This window comes from Sodiomyces alcalophilus (assembly GCF_042370955.1).
Source record: "Sodiomyces alcalophilus JCM 7366 unplaced genomic scaffold ACRALscaffold_4, whole genome shotgun sequence".
NCBI lineage: Eukaryota > Fungi > Ascomycota > Sordariomycetes > Glomerellales > Plectosphaerellaceae > Sodiomyces > Sodiomyces alcalophilus.
In genome coordinates, this window is record NW_027263535.1 from 1,242,564 (window position 1) to 1,260,450 (window position 17,887).

The 17,887-nt window shown below is 55.6% G+C and overlaps 9 protein-coding genes across 9 annotated transcripts; 6 read left to right on the top strand and 3 right to left on the bottom strand.

The window, feature by feature from the left end:
• Positions 1 to 874: 874 nt before the first annotated feature.
• On the top strand, positions 875 to 3,067 carry ACRALDRAFT_1071104 (uncharacterized protein; the record flags this gene model as incomplete). The annotated part of the gene is made up of 3 exons (XM_071017828.1): positions 875 to 923; positions 1,022 to 1,894; positions 1,977 to 3,067. The coding sequence occupies 3 exons, from the start codon at positions 875 to 877 to the stop codon at positions 3,065 to 3,067; spliced, it is 2,013 nt and encodes a 670-aa protein (XP_070874695.1).
• A 391-nt stretch (positions 3,068 to 3,458) lies between these two features.
• On the top strand, positions 3,459 to 4,830 carry ACRALDRAFT_1082186 (uncharacterized protein). Its single transcript, XM_071019273.1, has 4 exons — positions 3,459 to 3,713; positions 3,785 to 3,809; positions 3,896 to 4,180; positions 4,266 to 4,830. The coding sequence occupies exons 1-4, from the start codon at positions 3,633 to 3,635 to the stop codon at positions 4,373 to 4,375; spliced, it is 501 nt and encodes a 166-aa protein (XP_070874696.1). The 5' UTR covers positions 3,459 to 3,632; the 3' UTR covers positions 4,376 to 4,830.
• On the bottom strand, positions 4,412 to 4,992 carry ACRALDRAFT_2019403 (uncharacterized protein; the record flags this gene model as incomplete). Its single annotated transcript, XM_071019975.1, has 6 exons — positions 4,412 to 4,434; positions 4,459 to 4,556; positions 4,610 to 4,757; positions 4,807 to 4,887; positions 4,919 to 4,935; positions 4,976 to 4,992. The coding sequence occupies 6 exons, from the start codon at positions 4,990 to 4,992 to the stop codon at positions 4,412 to 4,414; spliced, it is 384 nt and encodes a 127-aa protein (XP_070874697.1).
• Positions 4,993 to 5,412: 420 nt separating this feature from the next.
• Positions 5,413 to 9,969, top strand: ACRALDRAFT_1051004 (uncharacterized protein; the record flags this gene model as incomplete). Its single annotated transcript, XM_071015664.1, has 4 exons — positions 5,413 to 5,858; positions 5,942 to 6,596; positions 6,673 to 7,451; positions 7,506 to 9,969. The coding sequence occupies 4 exons, from the start codon at positions 5,413 to 5,415 to the stop codon at positions 9,859 to 9,861; spliced, it is 4,236 nt and encodes a 1,411-aa protein (XP_070874698.1). The 3' UTR covers positions 9,862 to 9,969.
• Positions 9,970 to 9,972: 3 nt separating this feature from the next.
• ACRALDRAFT_211140 (uncharacterized protein) lies at positions 9,973 to 11,591 on the bottom strand (the record flags this gene model as incomplete). Its single annotated transcript, XM_071023518.1, has 12 exons — positions 9,973 to 10,009; positions 10,070 to 10,146; positions 10,226 to 10,264; positions 10,320 to 10,375; positions 10,437 to 10,666; positions 10,738 to 10,772; positions 10,854 to 10,884; positions 10,935 to 11,050; positions 11,136 to 11,181; positions 11,260 to 11,294; positions 11,343 to 11,478; positions 11,545 to 11,591. The coding sequence occupies 12 exons, from the start codon at positions 11,589 to 11,591 to the stop codon at positions 9,973 to 9,975; spliced, it is 885 nt and encodes a 294-aa protein (XP_070874699.1).
• Positions 11,559 to 12,678, top strand: ACRALDRAFT_1076806 (uncharacterized protein). The gene has a single exon (XM_071018540.1). It carries the CDS (start codon positions 11,621 to 11,623, stop codon positions 12,218 to 12,220), a length of 600 nt encoding a protein of 199 aa, XP_070874700.1. The 5' UTR covers positions 11,559 to 11,620; the 3' UTR covers positions 12,221 to 12,678.
• Positions 11,561 to 12,677, top strand: ACRALDRAFT_1064294 (uncharacterized protein). The gene has a single exon (XM_071016944.1). It carries the CDS (start codon positions 12,292 to 12,294, stop codon positions 12,580 to 12,582), a length of 291 nt encoding a protein of 96 aa, XP_070874701.1. The 5' UTR covers positions 11,561 to 12,291; the 3' UTR covers positions 12,583 to 12,677.
• Positions 12,679 to 12,909: 231 nt separating the features above from the next.
• Positions 12,910 to 14,521, bottom strand: ACRALDRAFT_1082183 (uncharacterized protein). The gene is made up of 2 exons (XM_071019272.1): positions 13,723 to 14,521; positions 12,910 to 13,652 (listed from the first exon to the last, which is right to left on the bottom strand). The coding sequence occupies exons 1-2, from the start codon at positions 14,154 to 14,156 to the stop codon at positions 13,097 to 13,099; spliced, it is 990 nt and encodes a 329-aa protein (XP_070874702.1). The 5' UTR covers positions 14,157 to 14,521; the 3' UTR covers positions 12,910 to 13,096.
• Positions 14,522 to 15,392: 871 nt separating this feature from the next.
• ACRALDRAFT_1082182 (uncharacterized protein) lies at positions 15,393 to 17,769 on the top strand. The gene is made up of 2 exons (XM_071019271.1): positions 15,393 to 17,435; positions 17,533 to 17,769. Exons 1-2 carry the CDS (start codon positions 15,516 to 15,518, stop codon positions 17,551 to 17,553), a joined length of 1,941 nt encoding a protein of 646 aa, XP_070874703.1. The 5' UTR covers positions 15,393 to 15,515; the 3' UTR covers positions 17,554 to 17,769.
• Positions 17,770 to 17,887: the final 118 nt, after the last annotated feature.

The following is a 17,887-nucleotide window of genomic DNA, read 5'->3' on the forward strand; positions in this document are numbered from 1 at the left end:
CGTAAAGTCGTGGGGAGATTCTGATTCCTGGCCAAATATCATTGTGTACCTTTCGGGCTATGGAGTAAGAAGATCTTCTGGGTACGCGCCTGGCAGCTTTGGCACCAGCAATAGTGACATAGCTTCAACCTCTCTGAGTTTATCAAATTATCTTTCATTTTCCTTTAACTTGGTAGATGCGATGAGATCATGTATGTCGAAGGTTTGATGTCAGAAGAGACGTTCTGATCGTCTCTAGAAAACAGCCAACATTTTTGTCGGTATTCGGATCTTAGTATCCCTTGAGCCGAGAAGACGGCAAAGGCATGGAAAAGCCACTGGGTAGGAAATGAGTAACTTTCGCGGAGTTATATATGCATATAAATGCATTTCGTAGCTATATGTAAGGTATCTGTACTTGGGAAAGACCAATATCAATCTTCCAAGTTACCCGGTTCAAGAGTCCGCAAGTAAGAGTAAGCTCCTTCCTTCTGTAACTCTTGTATAGACTTTGTTTACCTATGGCCTACTTTTGTTTCTGCTTACCCACCCTTCATTGCGTTCCCGGACTTGCAAACCATAACCTATCCCGTGCTTTTCAACTTGGCCAAAGCCTCTTACGTCCTTTCCCTCTTCTATTTTAACAACACCCAAGATAAACACAACAGACGCGTCTACAGGCAGCAGCATACTTTCCAAACAGGGCGTACCCAAAATTATCTCTCGGTTGCCTAGGCCCTGTATTGTTGTTTTTCCTTACCAACAACCTAGCGAGACATTCTTCTCTCTTGCCATCGTTTTCGGCCGGCTCTTTCACTCGAGCACCTGAAGCTGGAAATGTCATATCATTAAGAGCAGGATTCAGCATACAGAAGCACAAGAACAGCCTAGAACCATGGATGGCAATATGGCCGAGAAGGCCGATGCTCCTTCGTCCTTAAAGGGTGAGTGTGTATCACTGTATTTCCCTCTTTTCTCCCTGAGACGAGCATTTCACTAGAATGGCCCCATTACAGACCCAAAGGCTTACCAAGAAACCCAGTTGTTTCAAAGCCAATCAAGAAGAAAAAGTCATTCATCCATACCACCATCGACTCGACCCTGGTTCAACCTCTCCAGGCTGTGACACAAAGCTGGTTCGACGTACGAGGGCGAGGCAAGTCTCCAGAACTAAACGCACTGCGCAGACTCGGGTCCCAGACTCTTCCCCCCTGGGATCGAGTCATCGACGTCGTCTACCACAGGTACCGTCGTGGCCAAGAAACAGGACCCAACAATGATGACCTCTTCCATCTCTGTCTCCCCTCATTCATGTCCCTGTTCCAGAGAGGCGAGGAGACGTACCCCAAGATAGGCTATATGGGGCTGCCTGATAGGGTGCGGTTTCTCGTGTGCAAACACCTGGTGGCCATCTATGCCACGGAAGATCCCAAACCCATCTGCCTGACGAGCCGACCGACATGGGTGGACGTATGGGAGCCTCCAAATTTCAGTTCTTTGCACGACCTGCTGCGGGCCTTGGATCCCTTCATGCGCGTATCCTTTGGCTGCTTCGCCGATACCATGCTGACCATCCTCATGACCCAGCGCTTCCACATCATCTACACCCCCTTTGTCAACCATTACTTTAATCCGCTCGTTTTCCCCTGGTACCGCAAGTACGGCCGATACATGCGCAACATAATTCTCGAGATTGATCTTACGCGCCTGGGGTTTGGGCCTAGTCGCCAGGCCCTCAAGCTCATCTCCGGTACCGTCAACATTGACGTCCTGCTCCGCATGTTTGTCGAGGTGCAGCTGGAGCGGCCGGCCGGCACCATAAAGAGCCTCGTGCTTCTTTGCCGCCGATTTTACGGCTGCAGACCTCAGTCCCAGTTGTGTGAAACCAAGGACAAAGTCGAGTCCGAAGCCCAGGGTACGTCCCCATTGTACTTTCCCTTGATCAAGAATATTTTATCGCAAAAGGATTGTCAGCTGAAACTGAGGCCGCTGTGTAGTCAAGATCCCGTACTGCCCGGATGGTGCGTTGCGAGTCTGTGACCCCATCATGCAGCTCCGTGGCCTGGTCGAATCCATCCGCATCTGCGGCCTCAGCGAGGCCTACACGAAGACACTCATCCAGGGACTCTTTACATTGCCTGGCGATCGTAGCATGCTGAAGCATCACACATACCGGATCGCCCCATCGACGCTGTGGCCTCGAATCCCCGGCCAGAGCTCACTCGTCGACTGCCATGGCGGGCAAATCGCGTTGGACGACCACAGCCGACCGATCCCAGAGAATTCAGACCACTGGGCCCAAGGGCCTGTTCAGCCGCCAGCGCCTTACGTCACCACCACGGGAGCGACATTTGTGGCCATGCCGAGAACGTCAGCTTCGACATCGAGCGGTGATACTCGGCAGAAGAACCCACACCCCACGACGACTATGATGCAGGGAGCTCGCACGCCATCGACCACGAGTACTGGAAACCGAGAAAACAATATGAAGAGAAGACTCGATGCACTGAAAGAGAGGTTCACACGCAAGAACCTCACAAAGGCGAAGACGACGTCGCAGGCGACACCGGGGGAGGAGGATGAGAAGCCCTGCATTGTGTCCAAGATATCGGTTCAGGATTTTTCCGATGCGGAATCCTACACGACATTCGGAAGCGATGGTAAGGCGTCTCGGCATACATCCAGGCAAGAAGAGTTCAAATTGAGGTTGGAGGCGGAGGAACGGGTTGAAGCCAAGGCCATGCCCAGGGTTAAACCGCCCGAGGGTGGACAGAAGGGCCAGGATCAGGGCCAAAGTTCCAAGGCCGAACTAGAGGCCAAGAGAAATCATGATCTGAGATTCAAGAAATCCAGTACTGAACTGAGAACCAAGGACTCAAAAGCCGTCGCGCTGAGGAACGTGGCCTCCATGCGGGAACTGAGGCGGAAAGAGTCCAGAGTCGAGCTCAGAAGAAAAGATTCTCGACCGAACCTCGGCCAGAAGGAATCGACTCAACCGAGATTCACACTACGAGGAATTGTCTCTCGGCTGGACCTGAGAAGTTCGGCGCGACGGAAAACGGACGAGGTGCGCGAGGATGGAAAATGAGGGTGTGATTCGTGAATGTCGAGGATTCTGGCCGGCGGCCGCGCAGGTTGCCGAAAATCAGTGAAACGAAGCCATTGTGTTGAAAGATTCTGCGAACCGAGGTGGGATAATCTGAGAGGCGAAAGTGGTCTGGATTGTGAAATCGGCCTTGACTTGCTGTGGGAGACGAGGAGTCCAGTGTGTATCTAGGAGCTTCAGGAAGACGCTAGAGTCGACGAGAAAAGTCGCCGCCTGCCAGAGGCCGGCCCCACCAGCTCGATTCGGCGGGCGTCATTGGCTGACAATGGATAGTAGGTCACAGTATAGATCCACAGTGTACGAACAGTAACGACTGTACGTACGTAGGTACTCTGTATAATACCCCGCCCCCACCTTTTGCAATTTTTGGGACGACGACCAAGTTACGGAGCAATCCATCTCGAAAGACGAACTGCTCTTTGCGCATTAAATCACCGTCGCATCTCTTTTGACATCTGACCAAACTACCGGAAGCTCTACCGCGACCTACATAGCTACGCGACGCATCTTTTCGTCTCATCATCTATATTGCATAACTTCAGTCATCATGGATATCGACGACCCGAGCCTTGTGCCCCAGAATATCCCCGCCGACTTCAATCCGGAGGAAGCAGACAATCTCGAAGATGTAGGCATTGCTACGACGCTCCTGCATTGGAACCGGATTTGTGACACTGAACTAACTTGGTATCCTTCTAGATTGAGAAGCAGTTTGCCGTCAAAGGTTCGAAACTTACAACCCCTGTCGACACCCACGCGCGCCATCAATGCAAGGCCAGAGCCAGACTAACAAAGCACCTTTCCCACCAGTGGTCCAGCACATGGAGACCTACTGGGCCATCCTCGAGAAGGTGAAAGGGTCGTCCCTCCGCCTGACAAAATATGACGACGAAATCTTCGAGCACCTCCAGAAGGATTTCCCCTCGTTCGACCCAGCCGAGACCATTGACGAGGACGAGATGAAGAGCAAGGAGGGCAAGAAGAGGTGGCGGGAGTTCATGATGGCCTACGAGAAGATGGTGGACGACTATAACTTTGGGACCATGCTCCGCTCCAATCCCAAGTTTGAGTACGGCCGGGACGAGGTCATCTTTGGTATGTTCTTTCATGCGACGGACACCCCCCCCACCGGGAGCCCCGGACCCCTGGACAGCTGGACTGACCAACTGGCAACGCACAGTACCACGGATGCAATTCTACGCCGTCGAAATTGCCCGGAACCGAAAGGGCCTGAATGACTGGATTTACGAAAAGGCACAAGCGGAAAGGGAACAGGGCAACAAGGCATAATGATGAGGGGGGCTAGACAGCCGACTCCCAAATGGGCTAGCTGTTGCTTTGTTTCGACGCTTTTGGTCATCGTTGTAGCACACTCCCTTGTGTTCCCGGGTCGACACCGTCGTCGAGTTTCCGGTGGAATTGGAATATCATCCAGTGGCAGGCCCCGGCGCGCGCAAAGGTGGCGCTTCGCCTAGATCGGTTCTAGAAACCAATATTTGACGCAGGGACAGTGACTCGCATCACCTTCGCATCCAGAACGGAACCAAATCGGCGGGGAAATCTTTCAGTGACAGGGCCTTGGACAGTCCATCCACCAATAAGTCTTCCTCTGCCTCGTTGACTAGCAGTTTTGAGACCGCATGGTTCTTTGTGCCGATGTCTTCCCAGAGCTCTCCCTGGGGTCCGTGAGTTCCGATCAGTGCGACTCGAGCCTTTGTCACCAGGCGTTGTATTCCCCCTTGTCGAGTGGGTGTGGGTCGAGATTCGAAAGGAGACGAGCCATCCATCAGGGGTTGACCGACCTAGAAAAAACTCGGCGACAATGCAGATCACGTGACCGCTTCAGTATTCTGGTGAGTAATCACTCTCACGGGGTAATTGCGCACTCACCCTGGCCTCTTAACCATTGTTCTTCCACCACACCCCTCAACTGAACGAAGAACAATATTAAGGAGAATTCACATTCATCTCTTCTACCCTCGCAACAATGAACCGCAATATACTCGAAATGGTGCCTCTGTATTATACCTGCGTTGATTCAATGGAGCTACGCTTCAGATTGTCCTCGTCCCAAGTCGCCACACCTGTTCGTCCGGCCGGCCCCCATACTCTGCGCTTCGATCGCGTTCGAACCATGGCCGGCATCCAGTCCCACCTCGACCTAGCCATTTCTTGAAGACTTTTGAGCCTCGTCTCGTAGTTGTCTATCGCATATCTGAAACTGTTCACGCAAAACGAACAGTATATCCGGCGTCCGGGCCTCCAGTTCGCTTTGATAGGGTCGATGCACTCCTGATTTTTGAAGAATCCGTCCGCGAATCTTCTCAATGGCCTCCGCGGATCCTGGCACCGCCCCGGGCAATGCGACTTCCGGCCGTCGAGCATCATGGAAACACCTTTTCGCTTTTACCAGGCGGAAGCACTGTGCGGCCCTTATTCCTGCCATGCTCGCCGCGTTCGCTGTAGGCGCATTCAAGACCTCTCTAGCCGTCGCTTTCGGCCAGTTCTTCCAGCTCGCCGTCGACTTTTCCACTGGCTCGCTCAGTCCCCGCGATGCCCTCTCCCAGGTAGAGAGCCTGTGCATTTTGCTCTGCGGCCTCGGGGCCGGGCATTGGGCTGCCAACACGGCTTTCCTCTCCTCATGGGTCGTCTTTGGCGAGCTGCAGGCGAGGAGCGCTCGCGAACTCACCTTCGAGAGCCTTCTCGACAAGGACATCGCGTGGTATGATGGTCAATCCGACGGTATATCCAGTCTTCTTGTCAGAATTGAGACGTAAGCGCCGTCCTCTGCTCCTTATGGAAACAAATCATCTTTAGGCTCGGACTCGGATTGTATTAACACAGAATACTCTCCAGGCAAATTCGCGAGCTTCAGCTGGCAACATCGCAGATCTTTGGCTTTCTCATTAGCGACGCATTCGTATCGATTGCTTGCATCGCCGTGTCGTTTTACATGTCCTGGCGTCTCACTCTAGTTCTTCTTGCCACGCTACCCGTCTCCATCATTATTCTCACCCTGGCCACCCGTCGCCTCCAACCGGCGATTCAGGCCCAGAAAGGCCACCTCGCAGAGGCGTCGAAATACGCGAATTCCGCCATCGTCGGCATTGACATTGTCAAGATCTACAACGGCTTCGACTACGAGATTTGGAAATACTACGGATCGATCAAAGCGTCCATGAAGCAATACCTCGTACAGGCGCATTGCAACGCAATGCAGATGGGCTATGCTAAGTTCTGGGTCATCGGTCTGTTTGCAGTCGGCTTCTGGTACGGTATCGTCTTGGTGTCCCAAGGCGCGACGGCGGGTCAGATCCTGACCACGTTCTACGCCACCTTGACCGCGTTTCAGGGCATCGAAGCTCTCATGCCGCAGTGGCTCGTCCTTGCCAAGGGAATGTCCGCTGGGCAGGCTCTCCGAAGCACCGAGATGGCCGCCCGCGGTTTCAAAGGGAGGCCGGGAAGCGACTACAAGCCTCCGTGCTGTGCTGGCGCCGTCGAAGCCCATGATGTAAGGTCTACAGGCGCCACGTTGCCAACCTATGCCCCCCATCTTACGGTAGCTAATGTATCTTCTCTCTCTTCAGGTGAGCTTCGCCTACCCATCCAATCCGGATCAAATCGTTCTTCGCAAATCTTCCTTCGTTTTCCCCACGGGCAAGGTGTCTTTCATTGTTGGAAGAAGCGGTTCCGGCAAGAGTACATTGGGCAACCTTCTCGTCAACTTTTACCGCCCTCTAACGGGGAACATCACCATCGACGGCTACGATATTCGTTCGGTAGATGACCACTGGCTCCGAAGCAATGTCACATTGATCCAGCAGACGAGCATTCTGTTCAACGAAACCTTTTTCATGAATGTTGCCTTTGGGCACCGATCGCCGGCCGAGGCGGCGATGGACGACGTTAAGAAAGCTTGTGATGCGGCGGTGCTCCAGTCAACTTTGGCGGTCATGCCGCAGGGCCTGAACACCATGGTCGGCCCTGGCGGGTACAACCTGAGCGGCGGCCAGAAGCAGCGACTGGCACTGGCTCGCGCCAGACTACGCGACCCGCCCGTCCTGATCCTAGACGAGGTGACGAGCGGTCTCGACCCCGCCAGCAAGGCGTTGGTCATGGAGGCCATCCGTACCTGGCGCCGTGACAAGACGACCATCATCATCACGCACGACGTTTCTCAGATCCAAGACGAGGATTACGTCTTCGTCATGGACAAGAGCCGTCTCGTGCAGGAAGGCACTCGGAAGCTCATTGCAGAGGAAAGTGGCGGCTTGTTCGCTTCTCTCCTGGCCGCCACGGGCGAAGAGGCAGACCTGGGGGAAGGGGAAGAGCTGGCGATGCCGTCCGCCAGTCCTGCATTGAAAGGGTCTTACAGCACCGACTCTCTGCCTCGATGGGACGATAAGAATGATGATACCAGGTCAGGCAAACGGCGATCCGCGGTTGTCGGCGACATCATAACGAGACAACTGGAGGAGGCAACACCTTCGCGGGAGTATGGATTCGGGCGGCGACACATCGGGTCATCACTTGGCGATGCGACGGTCCGTGCCACGTTGATCAGGACCACGGCGATCTGGGATGACGACAAGGACATGGACCCAAGGCGGCATCACGACCCCAGGCGAAGCACGTTCGACGAAGGACAGTCTCGATCATGGAGCCGACCGCAGTCGAGGAGTCGCGCACGCTCGGAGCGTGCGGTTTCACGAAGATCAAGCATTGAGATGGTAGAGAGGGTCGGGCAGGATATCCGGCGTACTCGGATAGGAGCCACGAAATCACGACGAGTCCGGCTGCGTCTCGCCGCCACCGACGACGACGATGATGATGGCGAGAAGAGGCCCGATACGGCCGCTACGGGAAACACGGACCCTCATTACCATGGCCGGAATCCCGGTGAGGACGGGGGTGGCCCATTGTCGCTCCTGAAACTGTTCCGGACGGTGTGGTCGCACTTGACGCCGCCCGAACGATTGAGATTGGTGGGCGGGATCGTGCTTTGCGTGATGATCGGAGTAGCTAGTCCCCTCTTCTCGTACTGCTTCGCATGGCTCCTGTCTGCTTTCTGGGCGGACACGGACGATAAGGAATCGGCGGGGAGGCTATGGGCGATCCTCCTCATCGTCATTGCCGTTGCCGATGGCCTGGTGGTATGGTTCGGGCGGTACCTCATGGAGTACGCGGGGCAGGCGTGGATCAACGCCCTCCGGCTGGAAGGGTTGAAGCGGATTCTGCGGCAGCCCAGAGCATGGTTCGACCAGCCGCGGAATTCGGTCGGGCGGATCACCGAATGCATGGACCGGAATGCGGAAGAGATGAGGAACCTGGTGGGCCGGTTCGCGCCTATCCTCATCATCGTCACGGTCATGGTGGTCACGGCGGTGGTGTGGGCGCTGTCCATTAGCTGGAAACTCACGTTGGTGGCTCTCTCGGGAGGGCCGGCCATCTTGATCGCGGTCAAGGCCTTTTCGTACGCGAGTACCCGGTGGGAGACTAAGTGCAACCAGGGCGCGGGGGATACGAGCGCGGTGCTGACCGAGACATTCACGAACATCCGGGTGGTCAAGGCGCTGACACTGGAAGAGTACATGGCCACCAAGTATAGCGCGTCGGTGCGGTCGACTTTTAAGCTGGGGGTCAGGAGAGCGTTCTACACGTCGCCTCTGTTCGGGTTGTACCAGTCGATCAACTTTTTCCTGGTGGCGCTGGTGTTCTACTACGCCATGGTGCTGGTGGCGCGCGACTTTGAGGTGAATCTCGTGCAGATTCAGCAGGTATGCAACCTCCTCTTGTTCTGCATGGGCCAAGCAGGCTCGCTGTTGGGAACGATCCCGCAGATCGCGGCGTCCAGGGCCACGGCGGCGCAGATGCTACGCTACGTCACTCTTCCCGACCACAACGACAGGTCGGATCAGGAGAAGCAAGGCGATAGGGGGGCCACAGGCGCGTCATGGAAGCAGAAAAAGCTGGATACGCCGTTGCCGATCCAGATGCGCCAGCTCCAGTTCGCGTACCCATCTCGGCCCAAGGTGCAGGTGATCCGCAACCTGTCGCTGCAAATCGACGCGGGGACATGCACTGCCATAGTAGGGTCGTCGGGGTGCGGGAAGAGCACGCTCATCTCGCTCATCATGTCCCTCTACACGCCACGAAAGCCAGCAGCAGTGACGGAATCAGAATGGGAATCAGAGAAACAATCCCCCGTGTTATCGTTCAACGGGGTCCCGTTCTGGGAAGTCGAGGCGCAGCACCTGCGCACCATGATGGCGTTCGTCCCGCAGACGCCGTTCATCTTCCCAGGCACGGTGACGGAGAACATCGCGTACGGGCTCACGGAGATGTCGCCGCTACGGAGCGTGGCGAACCTCCGGGCGGCGGCGGCGGCGGCGGGGATCGACGAATTCGTCATGTCGCTGGCGGAAGGGTACGCTACGGTCATCGGTGACGGCGGGCAGGCGGTGTCGGGGGGCCAGGCGCAGAGGATCTGTCTCGCGCGGGCGCTGGCTAGGCGGCCGAGGGTGCTGGTGATGGATGAGCCGACGAGCGCGCTGGATGCGGAGACGGCGGAGATGGTGAGGGGGACGATACGCGGGCTGGTGGCGGATCCGCGGCGGAGGGGGATGGCGGTTGTGCTGGTGACGCATTCCAAGGAGATGATGCAGCTTGCGGAGCGGGTGGTGGTGCTGGATGGGGGGAGGGTGGTTGAAGAGGGGGGGTACGAGGAGTTGAGGGCCAGGGGAGGGGAGTTTGCGAGGCTGATAGGAGGAGTGTAATGGACGGGGCAGAGAGAGAGTGGTTGCATTTCGGATAGGAGTCTGTATTGTTAGTTGCTAATTGCTGAGTGCGTGATATACGGCATAATATACGAATATGTTCCTGTGATATTACTCGGTAGGGCATGCGTGGATGTGGTCGTCTTGTCTTTGATTCGTCTCCCATGGCATATTCTTCTCGAGTGACTAAATGTAGTCGACAGAGTACGCGTTGAGGCTGGTCGTGATGTCCAGGTATGAGTAGGGGAAGCATCTCAGTGACGGGTCTTCATAGGGAGGAGTCCACTGGTGTAAGTGCCACCTACGCCCTACGCCCTACGCCCCCAGCACACTTTCTAAGCCTTCCTAGGAGTGAGTCAGATACCAGGCGCCTTCCTGATCTATGCGGTGGCTTCCTGCCTGCCTACTTGGGAACCATGGCAGGAAGGAGGCCATATAGCTTTATACCCCCCCGCCACCCATTCTCTTTCAACCACCCAGGTCTCCGTCCCCTCGAGGGGGAATGGTGCAGTGGCTAGAGGCACTAAACAAATACCCGAGTGGCACACCTCTAGATCCCATAGGGCGCGCACAACTGGTGGGCGTGAAGGAACGGGCGTCGGTTCGACCGGCGTCCTTGGCCTTTTGCTTCTTTTTTTTTTTCCCTTCGTTCGAGTTGTGGTCGATTTGTCGTTTTCTTTCTTTTCTTTTTGTGTTAGCAACAGATACTCTTGGTACTCTTCTTAAAGGGGATTCATGGTGATAAGGGGGCGTGGTTATTTTGGTGTTGACGACATTCCCATGACCCCCATTCCTAAGTTTCTGGCTGATGTTGTAAATGACATGTGAATTAGCTTCCAACTGAGTGTCTATTGGTTTTATATCTGCTACTGCTACTTGTGATGCCTATCTACGTGCGTCTGCCTGGCAGCCTGGGTTGAAGTCGCCATCAAAACAGGACGACAGAACAAGAGCCTCGTATATAAGATAACTGTGCCTACTATCGCGTCAACTAGTCTTGCAAGTTTGAGTAGGCCGATGTAACTAGATTGTCACGTATGGCATGCATCTAGCCGTGGTTAAAGGTGGAACACAGCAAGAGTAGGACGTTGGTGTTGCTACCGTCTACGAATATAGTCATGAGCCATGATCCCCCATGTCGTACTTGCCTTGTTTCCCCTGTACCTTCCTGTCCTACTTGAGTGACTTGCTTGGGTGTCACGCTACGTCGTTGCCTCCTCCTTTTCAGGTTCTTTCCCTTTTCTTATTTCCAACTTCCACATCTAAACCAGAACAATACCATTCTCAACTGGAGCCAATCCATTTTTTGCCATTGAAGGGCTAGCAATTCTCTTTTTCCCTTTCTTTTTTTTCCTTCTTCTGTTTCTTTCCTCTTTTCTTCCTCTGGTTCTTCCGAACTGTGCGAAACCGGCGTTGCTATCCCGCGCACATTCCTCCGAAAGACATCAAGATATCAAGATGCCTTAAGAAAAGTGCAACACCAAAATAGTCATCGAGTCCTTGAGCACCAAATAAAATAAATTCTTCGCTCTCTTCTTCCAACTGGCATGGCAGAGATGCATGAAGAACGGCTGGCCAATGTCGATAAGTAGGTCCCTACTGCCCCTTCTTAGATGGCTTTGCCAAGGACCACGACAAGAGAAAGGATAAAGGTATCAATAGACGATGGGTTAACTCGAACACCAGGCAACTAAACGACGATCGTCATGATCAATATCAAACCATTTCATCTACCAAAATAAACCACACCTACCCACCAATGATGGCAGAAGCCGGTTACACAACGACCACCTCGGTCACCTACTCCTACCTCGATGACTATCAACCCCATCCCACCTTAGCCCCCAGATACGGAGGAAAGGAAAAGAGAGATGACCAAGATGAGAGGGACACCGACACCACGGGTCGTACATCCCTCAGTTCCATCGCCCTTTCGTTCATCTTTGACGACGACATGTCGGATCGCAAGAGGGAGACCACCACAGACTCCACCACGCAAAGCAATGGTGCCATCCGGGGCGTTCCCCTGCCTCCTTGTTCGTCCAGACCTCCCTCTGCCCCACCTATCTTTGGTTTGAGCATACATGGTGCTAACTTGTCCCCTCCTTGTTCCCATCAGTACCTACCACTGCCGACTCGACATCCATCCCAGGGGGTGCGACGTCAACCTCTGGACAGGACATACCGTCAGGCGCGTCCGCTACGTCCTTTGAGACCATCCACACCTCCGCCGACCACCCTGAATCGTCCTTGGTCGGAAACGAGTCGCAGCTCCCTTCCAGCAAGAACGACTCGGAAATCACTTCCGGGGCCATCATCGGCATTTCGGCCGGCATTGGTGGCTTCACCATTGCCATAGTCCTTTTGGTTCTGTTCATATTCGTGCGACGTCACAAGAAGACCATCAAGTCCCGCACCGGGCCTGCCAGCATGTGCGGCAGCGGCACGGGCAGCGGGGGCATGGAAGAAGCCCGCACCAGGGAGCTGCTGGATCCCTGGCCGGAACTGTCGCCGCAACAAGATGAAAGGTCTCTGTATACTTCAGGAATCGGGTCGACCCGCTCGACCTACCACTACTACCAGTCCCAGCAGCAGCATCACGGTCCCGCCGAGTTGGACGAGAGTTCAAAATATGCCGATGGCGCGAGGCAGCACTATCGGGAGCCGCCTGGTTTCGTCGCCGAGCTCCCGGCGAGTTGCCCTCCGGTCCGATATCGATAATCTGCGATGGGAAGGGGATGGGGATGGTGGTTGCAGAAGGGCGGAAATAAGTCGGATATTGTCTGCATGTGACCTGCATCTTGTCTGCATGCGACATGCATATGCGACGTCAAAGTAAGCGCGGCATGCATATGCAGTAGCTCGCCCGCAGGGCTAGGGACCAGAGTAAATTAAATAGCAATCGTCAGCTATTATATAACGGCATGATGGCACAATTTTTTGGACATTTCCAGTCAGTCATACGATGTAGGAACTGCCTCGTGGTGCGAGAACGAGAGCCTACTTCGTATACGAAAAGGGAAAGGAAACGGGGAGCGTCATCTTGGACAAATACCTAGGTAATATTCGAGATGGACGCCCCGCCCATAGACATTGAAGGGCGGGTGCTTGGGAAAACCACCACCTGAGCGGGTTCTTTGGTCTGGATTTCGATTCAACAGGGATTAGCGCCCCCTCTGCTTCCCCTGTCGTTAATTAAGAAGCCGTTTGTCAACTATGAGAAAGTATAGGCACGTCATAATGTGGATGCCACTCCAGGGACTTCTCCCCACTCATCAGGCGCATGTTGCATTGCGGCAGCCTTCTTTGCCCATTCGTCGGCGAAAGTATTCCACTCGCGCGGGATTTTCCAGAACTGAACGGCCAAGCCAAAACCCTGGAACCTCTCGCACTCACCCAGGAGCAATTCCCACAAGTCTCTGTTCTTGACATGGCCATAGCCTCTCGTCCTCCAGTCGTTCTGCACCCAGGTTCTAGCCCACTGTGTTGCGCCCTCCACTACGTACTCCGAGTCGGTGGCGAAGACGATGGTGTGGAAGAATTCGCCCGGCCAATGTCGGTAGCGCAGGGCGGCGAGGACGGCCCGCAGCTCGGCCCGGTTGCTGGTTTGGTTGCCAGCGTCGCCCCAAGGACCCCGCTGTTCCAGGCGGGCCCCGACGGGAGACGGCCGGCCCTCAGCGTTGACGCCTTGGACGAATGCCCAGCCCGCCTTCGGATTGGCTTGGCCGTTGTTGAGGCATGCCCCGTCGGTCATAATGAGGAGCACGCCGTCATCGTTGGGGAGGGTGCACCTGACGACGCGAGCTCACAGGTCAGCAAAGCACATGCACGATGCTAGAGAGGGATCGGGGGGCGGCTTGCCTGATTGCATTGATCCACCTTCTCCTGCCGCTAAATACCTCTAGTGGTGGCTGAGAGCTGACGGGAGGTTTGAACTTGGAAGGGAACACCAGGCCAGTGCCCCTCACCTTCTCACGGATGGATCTAGGGCTAGATGGGGTGAAGATGGGGAGCGAATCGATATCAATCTCGAGGTCTTCTTCATCCTTCAGGTCTTCATCATCCTCGAGATCTTCGTCATCCTCCATGTCTTCGTCATCCTCGAGGTCTTCGTCATCTTCACCAAGGACTTCGTCCATAAAGCTATAGTCGGTACAACATTTACCGCAGACCACGAATCCGTGCGGCCCACAGACAAGCCGACCGTTTGGCAGCTCACATGGGCCTTCTTCGTCGTCGCTGCTGCTGTAGCCGAGAGGGAAGAGACCCTGGGCGAGGTACCAACCGCGAGGCATCGTGGGATGTCTGTTGTCCGTGGGGTTGTCGTTCGATCTGGCTGTGGGAGGCACGTCTTTGAGACCAAGAGGAGGAGACCGGCGCCCGAGAAAGGTAGTGCGAATCGTGATAATGATAATGGATTGAGCAGGTAGGAGGAAAACTCGGCCCTGCTCGTGGGGATGGATGTAGGGAATCTAGGGATATACGAAGTAGAACCTCTATTCTAACTGAGAATCATCCCCACTGCCCTGGGCGGGCCACGTGACCCGACTGGCTAGCATTTCCGTACCAATACACGAAGTACCTAAATAACCTTCCATGGGGAAAACTTTATCGGCTCGGCGCAGCGTCATGTACTTCGTAGGAAAACGTCGGTCAGGAGGAGTCCGAAGAGTGGCATCTCGCACAAGTCAAGAGTCCAACAAACGAACAGCATTTGGGAGGGAACGGCTCTGTTAAAAGTACCACTGCTCGATCCCACTTTTGGTCAACAGTCTGTCGCAATTGACTGGATTCCTTACGTAATCTCGCCAATTACGTAATCCCGCCAAGTTGATCCTACACGTGAAATCCGTTTTCACAGACATACGTTGTACAGCAAACGAATCAGGGAGTTTCTCGAGTTAGGTAGTGCGCGGGGGTCTGGCTGTTGCAGGGGGATTGATTCAGTAAGCCGTTTGCTAGACGTGATTTTGATTGAGCACTGATGGCTAGTTGCTGTATTCGTGGTAGGGTGTGTTCGAGTTAGCCCTTGCGCGTTTGTTTTGCGTTTGGTGCTGTGAGCTGGTTGCTGTAGTGTGATGCGCCCCGAGAGCTGGCTGCAGGGTGCTGGGGCTTGCCGTTTGGTCTCGATGGCAAGGCCCGGCCCATGGTCCATTGATCTCTGCACTACAACTTGTAAGGAGCTATAGGGTACAACACACAAAGTAGACATTCGGGAATACCGTGGGGTTAGGAGTGTGTTGTTTTCCTCATGACAGATACCTAGGTACACACAACGCGAGTAGACCGCTTGTTCCTACCTCTCGACAGCATCGTCTCTCCCGCGGCCCCGTCTTCCCCGTCTTTCGTCTTGAAATTCGCGTTATAATCGAGTAGAATCGTCCCCGCTTGGTCCACTCTCTCCGCCAAGACAAGGATCGGAAAATTTGCAACAAGTGTTATTCCCGCTCCCGCTCCCGCTGTCGGACGTCATTCGCGATGGATCTTCTCTCTTTAATCCCCCTTTTCACACCTCCACTCGAGTCCCCTCATCTATATCTTGAGCTCTCTTACCTGGCCCGAGACACAATGGGGTCCCGCTTCCCATCGTCTTCTTAACACCAACGCAGCTCTCTACTCTTGCTCTGTGTCGTCTCGCCTGTCTCCCACCTAGCATGCCATCCCCCCAGGATGGTTGCCCGTGGGAAAATGCCGGCACCGCCAAGCGTCAGCCCGACGGTCTCCCTGCTGGTCACTCTACGGCCCCGACGCCGTCGCAGAGCCTCGACGCCTCAACCCCAATAACTTACCGCTACCTCTCGTTTGACTCCGACCTCCCTACGCCACCTTGCACGAATACCGCCGCCCCTCTCCCCCCACCCCCCGACCTCGCCAGGCTGGGTTCCCCGCTGCAATGGCCATCCCACCGCAAAAACATCATCCTGGCCCTGGCGTGCCTCTCCACCTTCCTAACCGCCTACTCGGCCGGCGCCTACGCCCCGCCCGTGCAGGCCATGGCCGAGGACCTGCGCGCCACCCAGCTCGGCACCTTGGCCGGGATCACCACCTTCTGCGTCGGCTTCGCCCTGGCACCCATGGTCCTGGCCCCCGTCTCCGAGGTGTTCGGCCGCCGACCGGTCCTCGTGGTCTCCGGCCTCGTGTACGTCGTTTTCCAGGCCGTGTGCTCCGTCATGCCTGACCTGGCCGGCATGCTTGTGGCGCGCCTCCTCGTGGGCACCGGCGGGTCGGTCTTTAGTTCCGTCACGGGCGGCGTTATTGCCGATGTGTGGGCCAAGGAGGACCGGAATGCGCCCATGGCGCTTTTCAGCGGCGCTGTGCTCGGGGGTACCGGCATGGGGCCGCTTGTGGCTTCGGTTGTGATGGAGAGGATCGGTGGGGGTAGGGATGGGGATGGGGACGGGACGTTGGCGTGGCGGTGGGTGTTTTGGCACCAAGTCATCGCGGGGACCGTCCTTCTGGCCGGGTTGGTGTTTTGTCTGAGCGAGACGCGCGGGTCTGTGCTCTTGTCGCGAAAAGCGAAGGTGTTGAATCGCTGGTATGAACGGCTCGAGGAAGCTGGGGCGTACGGTGTTTGGATGGAGGAAGGGGAAGGAGATGAAATAGAAGGAATCAGGGAAGAAGGGAAAGAAGAGATTGCTGATACGAGGGAAACATCTCCGGAGGCGACCATGGTCTCGGATTCCGAGCCGGAGGAGAAGTCGAGGGTGCCCATGAGCGACCGCCCGGCCGTTGGCGCCACCGACGGACATGAACCCCCCGTCTTCGTCACACGCCGGCGGCTCGTGCGACTGCGGTGGCTAGTCCAGGAAGACGAAGAGCGCGCATCGCTGGCCCAGCTGATGAAAACGTCCGTCACCCGGCCCTTCCACCTCCTCTTCACCGAACCGACCGTCTTCTTCTTCTCGCTCTGGTGCGCCTTCGCCTGGGCCGTCCTCTACTGCCAGTTCGGCAGCATCGCCCTCGCCTTTGCCCGCCGGCGCGGCTTCGGCGTCGAACAGTCGGGCTACTTCTTCGGCGCCATCATGGCCGGGTCCGCCGTCGCCACCACCGTCGCCGTTGCTCAGGACCGCCTCCTCCTCCTGCCGCAGTGGCGTCGTGGGCCCGACTACCCGCCGCCGACCGGTGTCATCTCCGGGCCCTTCTGGCGTGTCGTTCGCCGCCGCTTCCCCCCCGACGCTCCCGAGTGCCGGCTCTATTTTACCTGCATCACCGCCTGCTTCCTCCCCGCAGGTCTCTTCCTCTTCGGCTTTACCATCCGGCCCGATTTCCACTGGATCGCCCCCGCCGCCGGCATCTTCCTCGCCACCTGGGGGATCTACTCGGTCTACCTGGCCACTTTCAACTACTTTGCCGACATCTACCACAAGTACGCGTCCTCGGCCCTCGCGGCGCAGTCGTGCTGTCGGAATCTCATCGGAGGGGCTTTCCCTCTCGTCACCGGCGCCCTGATCCGGAATCTTGGCGAGGAGAGGGCTGGCGCGTTGCTGGGCGGCATTGGTACGGGCCTTACCTTGATACCTTGGGCTCTGGTCTTTTTCGGAGAGACGATTCGGTCGAAGAGCAGGTTTGCTATTGTGAGTTTCTCATTGTCTTGTCGTGTTATCGGGACTCTTCCTACTTTTAATGTACATGCAATCTCAAAGGAAGCTGCTAATCCTGTTCGTGATGCAGTCCCTGGAGCGACAACGGTGAAACCATACCGTTGCATTGTTGAGGCCCGTATGCCCTGCCACAATAGACTATATACTGTATGTTTTCGGGAGTGCGTGTCAAGTCATGCGTATGCGTAGATAGATGGCTCCAGGACCTAGAGGTTGGGCCTCCATTGACGATTCTTTACCTATCCGTAGAGTGCTATAGACTTTTCCCTATTATAGCTTTACAGCTATTAACATATCATTGACATCGATCGACATAATAACCGTGGTAGTCTTTCAGTAGCAATTCGGGTAAGGTGGTTGAACACCAGTATCTGGATATTGCGGCCGCGAGGTGAAGAATTGGGACTCGGAACCCTTGTACCTAT

Bases quoted from the DNA above. Each gene is read 5' to 3' on its own strand.
- ACRALDRAFT_1082186 (XM_071019273.1), top strand. From the start codon at position 3,633: ATGGATATCGACGACCCGAGCCTTGTGCCCCAGAATATCCCCGCCGAC. The intron at 3,810-3,895 runs GTTCGAAACTTA...CTTTCCCACCAG, and splicing joins GAAGCAGTTTGCCGTCAAAG to TGGTCCAGCACATGGAGACC. The intron at 4,181-4,265 runs GTATGTTCTTTC...GGCAACGCACAG, and splicing joins CCGGGACGAGGTCATCTTTG to TACCACGGATGCAATTCTAC.
- ACRALDRAFT_1076806 (XM_071018540.1), top strand. From the start codon at position 11,621: ATGATGGCAGAAGCCGGTTACACAACGACCACCTCGGTCACCTACTCC.
- ACRALDRAFT_1064294 (XM_071016944.1), top strand. From the start codon at position 12,292: ATGTGCGGCAGCGGCACGGGCAGCGGGGGCATGGAAGAAGCCCGCACC.
- ACRALDRAFT_1082183 (XM_071019272.1), bottom strand. From the start codon at position 14,156: ATGCCTCGCGGTTGGTACCTCGCCCAGGGTCTCTTCCCTCTCGGCTAC. The intron at 13,653-13,722 runs GCAAGCCGCCCC...TCGCGTCGTCAG, and splicing joins AGGTGGATCAATGCAATCAG to GTGCACCCTCCCCAACGATG.
- ACRALDRAFT_1082182 (XM_071019271.1), top strand. From the start codon at position 15,516: ATGCCATCCCCCCAGGATGGTTGCCCGTGGGAAAATGCCGGCACCGCC. The intron at 17,436-17,532 runs GTGAGTTTCTCA...TTCGTGATGCAG, and splicing joins CGAAGAGCAGGTTTGCTATT to TCCCTGGAGCGACAACGGTG.